General features: G+C 43.4%; 1 protein-coding gene across 1 annotated transcript in view; it reads left to right on the top strand.

Annotated features, from left to right (window-relative positions):
* RHOQ (ras homolog family member Q) overlaps nt 1-13750 on the top strand; it is an 81590-nt gene that overhangs the window by 41455 nt on the left and 26385 nt on the right. Inside the window, exon 3 of the mRNA XM_077485649.1 lies at nt 9758-9922. Within this exon, the coding sequence (XP_077341775.1) occupies nt 9758-9922 (165 nt within the window). The remainder of the gene's footprint in view (nt 1-9757; nt 9923-13750) is intronic.

The raw sequence follows: 13750 nt of genomic DNA, 5'->3' as shown, positions 1-13750 counted from the left end.
GTCTTTCAGGGACAATGTGGGACAATGTGTCACTTCGGTGGCTATGGGGTACTGTGGGACACTGTTGGGGGCAATAAAGGGGGCTGGGGGGCACTGTGGGAGGTTGACAGGCACTACGTGGGGAGCTGGGGGTAACTGTTGGGGACAAGGTCTCTGGAGATAATTGGGGGGGGGGGTCTCTCCAGGGGCAATGTAGGAGACTGGAGGGCACAGTGGAGGCTGGGGGGCACTAAGAGAAAAGGTACAGGGCTGGAGGCTTTTCAGCAAGCTAGTGGCTACTTCAGGAAACTGTGGGAGTTGTGGGGCACTGTGGGGGCTGAAGTCTGTAAGGGGGTCTGGGGGCAATGGGAGAGGTTGTGGGCCCCTATAGGAAGCTGGGTGGCACCATGGGAGCTGGGAGGCACTGTGGAAGGTTAAGGAATCTGCAGCTAGCTGGAGCTCTGGCCTGGTGGTTGACTCCACTGTAGTAGACCATTCAACATGTACAGATCACCCATGGAAACCAGTAATATGTTAAAGCGGAACTAAACCCTCCTATTTTTTTTGGCCAAGGAAGCTTCCATCTTAGCCTCTGTTTGATCTGCAGTGGCTATGGTGGTGCGCAGTCATGTTGGAACAGGAAGGGGCCATCCCCAAACAGTTCCCACAAAGTTGGGAGCATGAAATTGTCCAAAACGTCTTGGTAGGCTGACGCCTTAAGAGTTCCCTACCCTGGAACTAAGGGGCCAAGCCCAACCCCTGAAAAACAACCCCACACCATAATCCCCCCCATATTCCCCCCTCCACCAAATGGACCTTGCACAAAGCAAGGACCATAAAGACATAGATGAATGAATTTGGGGTGAAGGAACTTGACTGGCCTGCACAGAGATCTGACCTCAACCCGATAGATTATCTTTGGGACGAATTAGAACGGAGACTGCGACCTTCTCGTCCAACATCAGTGCTTGACCTCGCAAACGCGCTTCTGGAAGAATGATCAAACCTTCCCATAGACACACTCCTAAAGCTTGTGGACGGCCTTCCCAGAAGAGTTGAAGCTGTTATATCTGCAAAGGGTGGGCCAACTCAATATTGAACCCTACAGACTAAAACTGGGATGCCATTAAAGTTAATGTGCGTGTAAAGGCAGGTGCCCCAATACTTTTGAAAATATAGTACATGTGAACCAAGCCTAAGGAGAAAATGACAACACTGTATATTGTATAAAAAGATATACTTTATTTAAAAGCATTTTCATTATTATACACCTTTAAAATAAACCTGAAGATTTCCTTGGAGCCTGGCCGTACGTTGTGGCAGGTCTCATTTGCATGGCAGTTGTTTACGTTTTCCAGTGACTTTTCTGTATGATTGTTAGCTATGCAGAGGCTCATCAGTCTATAAATAGTTCCCCTTCCAACTTCATTTCCAGCCTGCTTGTCATTGTTTATTTACTGCTTGTTAAATCTCACGCTGTTTTCCTTTACATTAGTAAATCATAAAAATGGGCATTAAAGTGCATTGAGTTCTGCTGCGTGCACGCCAACGTGTGATCAGCGAGGCCTGATAATTGCCAGGACATGCAGCGCTAATTCTTGACCTTGCTGGTGAATGTTGTGTGTGCTGTCTGTGTACAGAGGCTGTATACACTGTGCCAGGTCAGGGGAGCCATCACCGAACTCTATGTCCTGCAAGGGACGCACACATCACCAACCCGCCTGGATAAAGGATCTATTCTATTTTTCCAATTTTTGTTATATTTGTTTTACTGCAAATAGAAATACTTTGTGCCCAGCGCTTTCCCTTACCAGGAATGCCTCTTATGCCGTGTACACACGACCGGACTTTCCGGCAGACTAGGTCCAAAGGGATTAGTCTGTCAGACAATCTGATCATGCGTGGGCTAGTCTGATCGTTTTTTGAAAAAAAATCCGATGGACCTAGAGATGTTTCAAATCTATTCTGACTGACTAAAATCTGGAAAACCGTTCGTCTGTGTGCTGGTCCGACGGACCAAATACGACGCAAGGGAAGCTATTGGCTACTGGCTACAAAACTTCCTTGTTTAGTCCCTTTTACGTCATCATGTTAAAAAACGAACGGACTTAGTCCATTCATGTGTGGCCAAGTCCGTTCGTTCGGAAAGTCCATCAGAACTCCGCCGAAAGTCCGTCGGGAAGACCGTCAGACCTAGTCTGCCGGAAAGTCCGGTCGTGTGTACGCGGCATTACAGTGCCCTGCAAAAGTATTCACCCCCTTGGCTTTTTACCTATTTTGTTACATTACAGCCTTTAGTTCAATGTTTTGTTTTTTTAAATCTGAATTATATGTGATGGATCAGAACACAATAGTCTAAGTTGGTGAAATAAAATGAGAAAAATATATATACATAAAACTATTTTTCAGAAATAAAAAAATAATTGGCATGTGCTTATGTATTCACCCCCCTTGTTATGAAGCCCATAAAAAGCTCTGGTGTAACCAATTACCTTCAGAAGTCATATAATTAGTGAAATGATGTCCACCTGTGTGCAATCTAAGTGTCACATGATCTGTCATTACATATACACACCTTTATGAAAGGCCCCAGAGGCTGCAACACCTAAGCAAGAGGCACCACTAACCAAACACTGCCATGAAGACCAAGGAACTCTCCAAACAAGTAAGGGACAATGTTGTTGAGAAGTACAAGTCAGGGTTAGGTTATAAAAAATATCCAAATCTCTGATGATCCCTAGGAACACCATCAAATCTATCATAACCAAATGGAAAGAACATGGCACAACAGCAAACCTGCCAAGAGACTGCCACACACCAGAACTCACGGACCGGGCAAGGAGGGTATTAATCAGAGAGGCAGCACAGAGACCCAAGGTAACCCTGAAGGAGCTGCAGAGTTCCACAGCAGAGACTGGAGTATCTGTACATAGGACGACAATAAGCCGCACGCTCCATAGAGTTGGGCTTTATGGCAGAGTGGCCAGAAGAAAGCCATTACTTCCAGCAAAGAAGAAAATGGCACGTTGTGAGTTTGCAAAAAGGCATGTGGGAGACTCCCAAAATGTATGGAGGAAGGTGCTCTGGTCTGAAGAGACTAAAATTTTACTTTTTAAACATTAAAGAAAGCGCTATGTCTGGTGCAAACCCAACACATCACAAAAAGAACACCATCTCCACAGTAAAACATGGTGGTGGCAGCTTCTTGCTGTGGGGATGTTTTTCAGCAGTCGGGACTGGGAAACTGGTCAGAGTTGAGGGAAAGATGGATGGTGCTAAATACAGGGATATTCTTGAGCAAAACCTGTACCACTTTGTGTGTGATTTGAGACTAGGACGGAGGTTCACCTTCCAGCAGGACAATGACCCCAAACACATTGCTAAAGCAACACTTGAGTGGTTTAAGGGGAAACATGTAAATGTGTTGGAATGGCCTAGTCAAAGCCCAGACCTCAATCCAATAGAAAATCTGTGGTCAGACTTAGATTGCTGTTCACAAGGGCAAACCATCCAACTTGAAAGAGCTGGAGCAGTTTTGCAATGAGGAATGGGCAAAATTCCCAGTGGCAAGATGTGGCAAGCTCATAGAGACTTATCCAAAGCGACTTGGAGCTGTGATGGCTGCAAACTGTGGCTCTACAAAGTATTGAATTTAGGGGGTGAATAGTTATGCACATTGACTTTTTCTGTTATTTTGTCCTATTTGTTATTTGCTTCACAATAAAAATTAAATAAAACCTCTTCAAAGTTGTGGGCATGATCTGTAAATTAAATGATGCAAATCCTCAAACAATACAGGTTAATTCCAGGTTGCGAGGTGAAAAATGCCAAGGGGGTGAATACTTTTGCAAGGCACTGTATGTTATTTCATATCGGTGTGGAGCTTACAGTAACCCCAAAAGTCCCCACTGTCAGTTGGAGGCAGAAATGTTCGTTATGATCAAAATTTGGACTTCAGTCTCCTTATTTTGGGATTTGGATGTATTCAAATCTCCGAATTACGATAGTAAGGAATTTCAATGAATCCCAAATATCTTATAACGAAAACAATTCATTCATTTTCATTCGGATGATAGAATGGGATAGTTTGGGCCTTTTGGAATGTTAACCACTTAAGGACCAGGCCTATTTCTCACACAAGTTTACAAGTTAAAATCAGTTTGTTTGTTTTTTGCTAGAAAATTACTTAGAACCCCCAAACATTATATATATATATACAGTGGTGTGAAAAAGTGTTTGCCCCCTTCCTCATTTCCTGTTCCTTTGCATGTTTGTCACACTTAAGTGTTTCGGAACATCAGACCAATTTAAACAATAGTCAAGGACAACACAAGTAAACACAAAATGCAATTTGTAAATGAAGGTGTTTATTATTAAAGGTGAAAAAAAATCCAAACCATCATGGCCCTGTGTGAAAAAGTGATTGCCCCCTAAACCTAATAACTGGTTGGGCCACCCTTAGCAGCAACAACTGCAACCAAGCGTTTGCGATAACGTGCAATGAGGCTTTTACAGCGTCCTGGAGGAATTTTGGCCCACTCATCTTTGCAGAATTGTCCTAATTCAGTTACATTAGAGGGTTTTCGAGCATGAACGGCCTTTTTAAGGTCATACCACAACATCTCAATAGGATTCAGGTCAGGACTTTGGCTAGGCCACTCCAAAGTCTTCATTTTATTTTTCTTCAGCCATTCGGTGGTGGACTTGCTGGTGTGTTTAGGATCATTGTCCTGCTGCAGAACCCAAGTTCGTTTCAGCTTGAGTACACGAACAGATGGTCGGACATTCTCCTTCAGGATCTCTTGGTAGACAGCAGAATTCATAGTTCCTTTTATCACGGCAAGTCTTCCAGGTCCTGAAGCAGCAAAACAGCCCCAGACCATCACACTACCACCACCATATTTTACTGTTGGTATAATGTTCTTTTTATGAAATGCAGTGTTCCTTCTACGCCAGATATACTTGGACACACACCTTCCAAAGAGTTCCACTTTTGTCTCATCGGTCCACAGAATGTTGTCCCAAAAGTCTTGGGGATCATCAAGATGTGTTGTGGAGAAATTGAGATGAGCTTTGATGTTCTTTTTGCTCAGCAGTGGTTTTCTCCTTGGAACTCTGCCATGCAGGCCATTTTTGCCCAGTCTTTTCCTGATGGTGGAGGCATGAACGCTGACCTTAACTGAGGCAAGTGAGGCCTGCAGTTCCTTGGACGTTGTTGTGGGGTCTTTTGTGACCTCTTGGATGAGTCGTCGCTGCGCTCTTGGGGTAATTTTGGGCGGCCGGCCACTCCTGGGAAGGTTCACCACTGTTCCATGTCTTCGCCATTTGTGGATAATGGCTCTCACTGTGGTTCGCTGGATTCCCAAAGCTTTGGAAATGGCTTTATAACCCTTTCCAGACTGATAGATCTCAATTACTTTCTTTCTCAATTGTTCCTGAATTTCTTTGGGTCTCGGCATGATGTGTAGCTTTTAAGGATCTTCTGGTGGACCTTACTGTGTCAAGCAGCTCCTATTTAAGTGATGCCTTGATTGTGAACAGGTGTGGCAATAATCAGGCCTGGGTGTGGCTATAGAAATTGAACTCAGGTGTGGACAACCACAGTTATAGTATGTTTTAACAAGGGGGGCAATCACTTTTTCACACAGGGCCATGATGGTTTGGATTTTTTTTCACCTTTAATAATAAACACCTTCATTTACAAATTGTATTTTGTGTTTACTTGTGTTGTCCTTGACTATTGTTTAAATTGGTTTGATGTTCCGAAACACTTAAGTGTGACAAACATGCAAAGGAACAGGAAATGAGGAAGGGGGCAAACACTTTTTCACACCACTGTATATATATATATATATATATATATATATATATATATATACATTTATTTTTTTATTTTTTTCCAGACATCCTAGAGAATAAAATGGCGGTCATTGCAATACTTTGTGACACCATATTTGCACAGCCTTCTTACAAAGGATTGAAGAGGGTGATGGGACCTGTGGGTGTAAACAGTACAGAGCTCCGTCCTGTCAGCCGGGATATGGCGGATTTTGTTACCCTGTAAGGCAGGGATTAACAACCGGCACATTCCTAAGTAAAAAGTGAATGCACCAAGCACTGTTAAGCCTCGTACATACGATCGGATTTTCCGATGGAAATTGTGTGATGACAGGCTGTTGGCGGAAAATCTGCCCGTTTGTACGCTCCATCGGACAATTGTTGTCGGATTTTCCACAGACAAATGTCGGATGGCAGGCTTATAAATTTTCCGCGGACAAATGTCTGTTGTCGGATTTTCCGAGCGTGTGTACACAAGTCCATCGGACAAAAGTCCAAAGTACAAACACGCATGCTCGGTAGCAAGGACGAGCCAGAAGCGGTCGGTCTTGTAAACTAGCGCTCGTAATGGAGAATTAATATTCGTGATGTGGCAAATTCTGAAATCTCGAAATGCAGCGCACAATTCTCTTCTTTAATGGGATAATAATGAAACTGCTTTGCTGGTGATACTGATGGAGTTATTGCAAACTAATTTTCAAAGGGTTTTTTTTTTCTAGTGATATCAAGAATAATATTATTATGCTTGTTGTTTTGTTTTTTGTTTTTTGGTGCAAGTTACCACAGCACCATTATCCCGTAGTTTTTAAGATCAAAGATAAAACTATGTTGGTGTCCCTTGTCAATTTTACATTGTATTTTATTAAATGTAACTGCCTACTCCCAAACTGTCATTTGAAGTAAAACACATAGCCAAGTATTATTCTACACATTTTTTTTTTATTGTGCATTAAAAAAAAGAAAACAAGTAAAATTAGACATGGTATCTGCCAATAGAGCTTAACCAAAAAGTGCATTCTATGCATCCAAAAATATAGAAAATATAACAAATCTAATTATTATTATTATTCAACCAACAAAATAAAAGCCTCATGCAAGTGTCCTGCTTTTTAATATAGGGGGTCAACAATACCAAGAGTTGGTGAAAGCAGGGGTCCATCATCCATAGATAATTCTGAAAATCATCCGAATTATTCCCCTGGAGCTCCCGCAGCAAAGGCTTATGACATAATTGGTAACAATCAATAAAGCAACCAATTTTTGGTCTAAGAAATCATCCTCCTCTTCCTGCACTGGACTTGGGTCAAAGCAATAACACCAAGGCCAATAATAAATAACACATCATCTCCTCTAATACCGCAACATGGCTGGTTGACGAACGGCCGTTCAGAAACAAACTGAAAAGCGTGAAATGAAAAGCGTGAATCAGCACTCACCAAACTTCTGCTAGCAGGAAATAAGCAGAAGGAGCACAAAGGGTGGAGCCTGACAATTGAACTTCCTCTATCGGCTCGTAGTACATCTAGTACATCACTATGTTTGTGTTTGTAGGCAAGACAAAATCCAAGGGCACGCCCTTCGGACAAAAGCTTTAGGCACACATTTAATTGCCCCTGATGTTAACCCCTTTTCAGTCAGTGTCATTAGTACAGTCACAGTGCATATTTTTAGCAATGATCACTGTATTGGTGTCCGCTGGCACCAGCCAATCACTAGGAACACACACAGGATGGAGCTCTACATATGTAAACAAGGCAGAGCTCCGTTCTGACGGCAGGGATGTGATGGATTTTCTTTCCCTGCAAAGCATGGAATGTAATCTATCACTTCCCTTAGTAAAGGCAGCACACACATAAACACTGGCTAGGCACATAGTTAGCCCTTTGATCACTCTAGATGTTTACCCCCTTCCCAGCCAGTGTCATTTATACAGTGACAGTTTCCAACAAAAAGCTCTCATCGGTCTTTTGCTGGCCAAATTTCTGATCGTGTGTACGCGGCATTAGTGTCAGATTGCCTATCATACTATCAGTCTTGCTATAAGTCTTGCTGACCATTACTAATATAATTAGACTAGCGTTAAAACGATAATTCTCCCGCTCTACAAGACTCTGGTCCGGCCGCACCTGGAGTATGCTGTCCAGTTCTGGGCACCAGTCCTCAGGAAGGATGTACTGGAAATGGAGCGAGTACAAAGAAGGGCAACAACGCTAATAAAGGGTCTGGAGGATATCAGTTACGAGGAAAGGTTGGGAGCACTAAACTTATTCTCTCTGGAGAAGAGACACTTGAGAGGGGATATGATTTCAATATACAAATACTATACTGGGGACCCCACAATAGGGATAAAACTTTTTAGTGGAAGGGAGTTTAACAAGACTCGTGACCACTCATTAAAATTAGAAAAAAAGAGGTTTAACCTTAAACTACGTAGGGGTTCTTTACTGTAAGAGCGGCAAGGAATGTGGAGTTGTTCCGGAACTTAGTAAATGAGGTAAAGCAGGGGTGCCCGACCTTTTGAAGAGCAAGGGCCACTTAAGCGGCTTGGCAACCCGTTCGCTGGCCACAATGAGCGGAGCGGGTAGATGGTGTATTGGATTGGAGATAGGCCTTTGTAAACGGACATATCTTCCACTCCTTAGAGGTGAAAGGAGGGTCTGATTGGGTTGGACTGACCATGTGAAAGGGGCCTAAGGCTGCATTCAGACTGATGCACTGTTTACCGGTATCCCGGGTGCGGACAAGTTCACCTGTGGCTTTCCTGCAGGTTATCTGCACTTTGCCATAGACTTCTATTATATTCTGCAGGTTTGGTGCACTTTCGGAAAGCTCACCAAACTTGCAGGTAATAGAAGTCTATGGCTTAGTGCAGGTAACCCACAGGTGCCCTTCTCTGCACCTGAGGATCAGTTTGAAAGCAGCCCTGTAACAACTGCAGAACAGATATGCCCAAATATACACTGTGATTTTAGTAATAAACCTACTTTTAATAACAGTATTCTATTTTATTCCATCCCAGAGCAGGGGGTCGCGGGTCACATCAGAGGGCTTTGCGGGCCACATGTGGCCCCCGGGCCACTGGTTGGGCACCCCTGAGGTAAAGCTTCACTTTGCAAAGAATACCCAATCACGTGCAAGGAAAATGTAAAAAAAAAAAAAACAGCATTTTTGCTTGCACATGATTGGATGATGGAAGTCAGCAGAGCTTCTGCTCATTTACTAAGCTTTGGAGCAACTGCACTTTGCAAAGTCCACAGTCTATTTATTTACCTTTAGTAAACAAAACGAAAGCCTATCCCACACCCACCTAACAACCCCATCAAATCATTCCCGCATCAATTACCGTTTGTACCACCACCCCCTCCCTTTAGAATGTAAGCTCTACGAGCCGGGCCCTCCTGTACCTTCTGTATTGTACTGTAATTGTGCTGTCCCCCCTCTACATTGTAAAGCGCTGCGTAAACTGTTGGCACTATATAAATCGTTAATAATAATAAAAATAATAATAATAATAATCTATGGACAGCTGAGGTTTCTGTGCAGGGAGTGCTCTCTTTCTGCACTCCCAACTACAGTGGTCACGTGATGGGGCAGTCTATCGTGTCTTCCTCCCGAGCATAAAGACCCAATTAAAGGGACACTGGGGCAGGACAGGATAGGGTTAATGAATGAATAACGGCAGTCATTTGTGTGTGGTTTTTTGTTTTTCTTTCTACCTGGAGTTCAGTTTTACCATACAGCTCGGTAAGACTTGAATATTGCCTGTGCCGGGGGCACTTGGCGTGTGGTAGGCAAACGTTCAAGGTGCTCCGTTTTGTTACTTGTGCTTAGCTGGACTATTGGGTGATATGCATAAAAAGTATTAAACTTGGTATGACGCCGTCACAGTGATATGATCTCCGTATCTCAGCTGACTATTAATCACGTCTTCTTTTTCCAGGAAGATTACGATCGGTTGAGGCCATTATCTTATCCCATGACAGACGTTTTCCTCATCTGCTTCTCCGTGGTGAATCCGGCCTCCTTTCAGAACGTGAAGGAAGAATGGGTTCCGGAGTTAAAGGAATACGCACCGAACGTACCTTTCCTGCTAGTGGGAACTCAGGTAGAGTGTTAAAGGGGAACTCTGTTTCCGTCCAAAACTTTTTCTGTCCTTTCTAATGAGAGATTTTTTTCAGCCTGTGTGCAGGTTTTATCTACATTTTTGAAGGTGGGAGAGCTGTTAAAATGCAGATCAACTTCTCTTCTTAAACGAACACTCTGAATTAGGATTGCACCGATACTAGTATCGGTATCAGTGCCTATACTGAGTATTTGCAAAAGTATCGGTACTCGCGCAAATGCACCGATACTTTCAGACTCGGTGGTTCTCCCCTGTGTTAACCACGTTTTAACCACGTCAGCCCTGGAAGGATTTACCCCCTTCCTGACCAGAGCGTTTTTTGCGATTCGTTTTAACTGATAATTGCGCGGTCATGCGACGTGGCTCCCAAACAAAATTGAAGTCCTTTTTTTCCCCATAAATAGAGCTTTCTTATGGTGGTATTTTATCACCTCTGCGGTTTTTATTTTTTGCACTATAAACAAAAAAAGCGACAATTTTGGGGAAAAAAAGCATTATTTTTTACATTTTATTATAATACATATCCCCCAAAAATATATATAAAAAAATGTTTTTCCTCTGTTTAGGCCGATATGTATTCTACATATTTTTGTTAAAAAAAAAAAATCGCAATAAGCGTTTGGTTTGTGCAAAAGTTATAGCGCCTACAAAATAGGGGATAGTTTTATGGCATTTAAAAAATTTTTTTTACTAGTAATGGCGGCGATCAGCAATTATTATTATTTGTTTTTTATCATGACTGCGTCATTATGGCAGAGACATTGGACAATTTTGACACATTTTTGGGACCATTGGCATTAATAGAGCGATCAGTGCTATAAAATTGCATTGATTACTGTAAAAATGTCACTGGCAGTGAAGGGGTTAACCACTAGGGGAGGGGTTAAGTGTATCCTAGGGGCGTGTTTCTAAATGTCTGGGGGCGTGGCTGTGTGTGACATCACACTGATCGCTGCTCCCGAGGACAGTGACCAGACGATCAGTGTGCGGTCAGGCAAAACGGAGAGGTGCTGTTTACATCGGCATCTCCCCATTCTTGAGCTCCGTGACATGATCGCGGGTATCCCCACGGCAATCGAGTCCGCGGGGCGCGCGGGCACGATCATGGAACTCGCGGCAGGCGCGCGTGGGCACGGCAGGAAATTCAAAGTAACGTACAGGTACGTTGCTTTGCCCAGCCATGCCATTCTGGCGACGTATAAGTACAGGAGCCGATCGGGAAGCGGTTAAAGAAGTCTGGTAATTGGAGATGTCAACAAAAAAAAAAGCAGCTGGCAATGTTTATTAACAACATTGCTCAGCACTGAAACACTAAAATTAAAAGAAACATTGTTTATTTTTGTATCTTTCTGTTTCTTCATCTGCAGATCAAAGGGATGAACAAGTATTCCTCTGTTTTAACCCCTAACCCTTAATTTACTCTAATCAGCCTTAATTAACTCCTTATTCTCCTCCATTTATTTATTATTTTTCTGCTTTTTTTTTCACATCTATTTTATAAACGATAAACAATGCAAACTTTTTTTTGTTTGCTTTGTTGATGAATATTTCTACACATATATATATTAACATATATTTACACATTTCACATTGAAAAGGCGCAAAATAAAAAAAAAATAAAAAAATCGATTTCATTTGTAAATAACTTTTCAATGCTTTGTACCATTGCTGACAGCTGAAGTGAAAACAAAACGGTTGCGGTAGGCATCGTAATTGGTATTGGCGAGTACTAAAAAAAAAAGTATCGGTACTCATACCAAAAAAAAAATTGGTATCGGTGCATCCCTACTCAGAATACTTCATTGTCATACCCACCTTGCTTTAACCACTTGTTTACTGGGCACTTAAACCCCCCTCCTGCCCAGACCAATTTTCAGCTTTCAGCGCTGATGCACTTTGAATGACAATTGCGCGGCCATATAACACTGTACCCAAATAAAATTTTTATAATTTTTTTCCCCACAAATAGAGCTTTCTTTTGGTGGTATTTAATTACAGTTGGGAGTTTTATTTTTTGCTAAACAAACAAAAAAAGATGCAAAAAAAAAAATCATGTTTAATAGTTTGTTATAAAATTTTGCAAACGGGTCATTTTTCTCCTTCATTTAAATGCGCCGATGAGGCGGCACTGATTGGCGGCACTGATTGGCGGCACTGATTGGCGGCACTGATTGGCGGCACTGATTGGCGGCACTGGTGGGCACTGATAGGCGGCACTGGTGGGCACTGATAGGCGGCACTGGTGGGCACTGATAGGCGGCACTGGTGGGCACTGATAGGCACAGTTAAGGCGACACTAATAGGCACAGATAAGGTGGCACAGATAAGGCGGCACTGAAAGGTGGCACGGATGGGTGGCACAGATGGGTGGCACTAAGGGCACTGATAGGTACCACTGATAGATGGGACTGATGGGCACTGATAGGTGGCACTGATAGATGGGACTGATGGGCACTGATAGGTGGCACTGATAGATGGGACTGATGGGCACTGATAGGTGGCACTGATAGATGGGACTGATAAGTGGCACTGATGGGCGGCACTGATGGGCACTGATATGTGGCACTGAGGTGCAGCAATGTTGAGGCAGATTGTGGGCACTGATAGGTGGCACTGTGGGTACTGATGTATGGCACTGTGGGCACATGAAGTATGGCACTGCTGGGTGGCATTATGGGCACTGATGGGTGGCACTTTTTTAATTCTCTGGGGGTTACTGGCAGGGGGCAGGTGGGCACTGATACACTGGCCCTGATCGGCACTGATGTCCCGATCACGGCCACCGGTGATCAGCTTTTTTTCTCTCTCCTCGCGCTGTCAGTGCGAGGAGGAAAAATAGCCGATTACCGGCTCTGTTTTGTCACATGATCAGCTGTCAATGGCTGACAGCTGATCACGTGGTAAGGGGTCGGGATCGACCCCTTGCTCGGATCGGTAATCAGGCGAGTCTCATTGACTCACCAATCACAGAGCGCGCCGCGCGCGCCCCTCAGGGGGCGCGCAGGCCGCTCGTGCACGGGACGACGTCAATAGACATAGTCCTGGCAAAGGAGGTCCGCGCTGTAGCCGTCATTCGGCTATAGCGCGGATCTCAAGAGATTAAGATTATTGGCTGTCAGCAGGGGGCTATGTTTTGTTTATGCCTTTCCCCACTATTGCAATGTTAGCGACGCATTAAAGGTTAAACCCACCTCTTGCAAAAAAAAAAAAATGCACCCACATTTGCAAGAAAAAAAACTTTGTACATTTTTTTTTAATTAAATTTGAATACATTTGTATTATTTTTCTTGCATATGAGCCTGCAATGCAAATTATGTCTTTTTCAGAGAAGGCCTTGCATAATTCAGCAGGACAATGCTAAACTGCATACTGCATCTATGACAACAGCATGGCTTCATAGTATAGTGGAACCTTGGATTACGAGCATAATCCGTTCCAGGAGAATGCTTTTAATCCAAAGCACTCGCATATCAAATCGAGTTTCCCCATAGAAGTCAATGGAAACAAAGATAAATCGTTCCACCTTGACATTCTATTGCATGCAATACCGCATGTGGCCAGAGGTGGGGAGGTGCCGGAGACCGCTCAAATGCACTTGGAAACCCTCAGAAAAGCTCAGAAATACTCAGGAACTGAGTATTTCCGAGTATTTCTGAACAGCTCAGAGTGTCACCGGCGCCCCACACCTCTGGCCAAATGCAATATTGCACACCACAGAGGCTTGCACCCTGCTTGTTTTGCAAGACAACACAAATTGAGTCAGGATAAAAAAAAAAAAAAAATTGCTTGTATTGGGAAACGCTCGTTAAA

This window comes from Lithobates pipiens, unplaced genomic scaffold, assembly GCF_037356315.1.
Source record: "Lithobates pipiens isolate NorthernLeopardFrog02 unplaced genomic scaffold, aLitPip1_a1.2 Scaffold_18, whole genome shotgun sequence".
In the NCBI taxonomy this organism is placed as follows: domain Eukaryota; kingdom Metazoa; phylum Chordata; class Amphibia; order Anura; family Ranidae; genus Lithobates; species Lithobates pipiens.
This window is presented reverse-complemented; position numbering and strand designations above follow the sequence as displayed.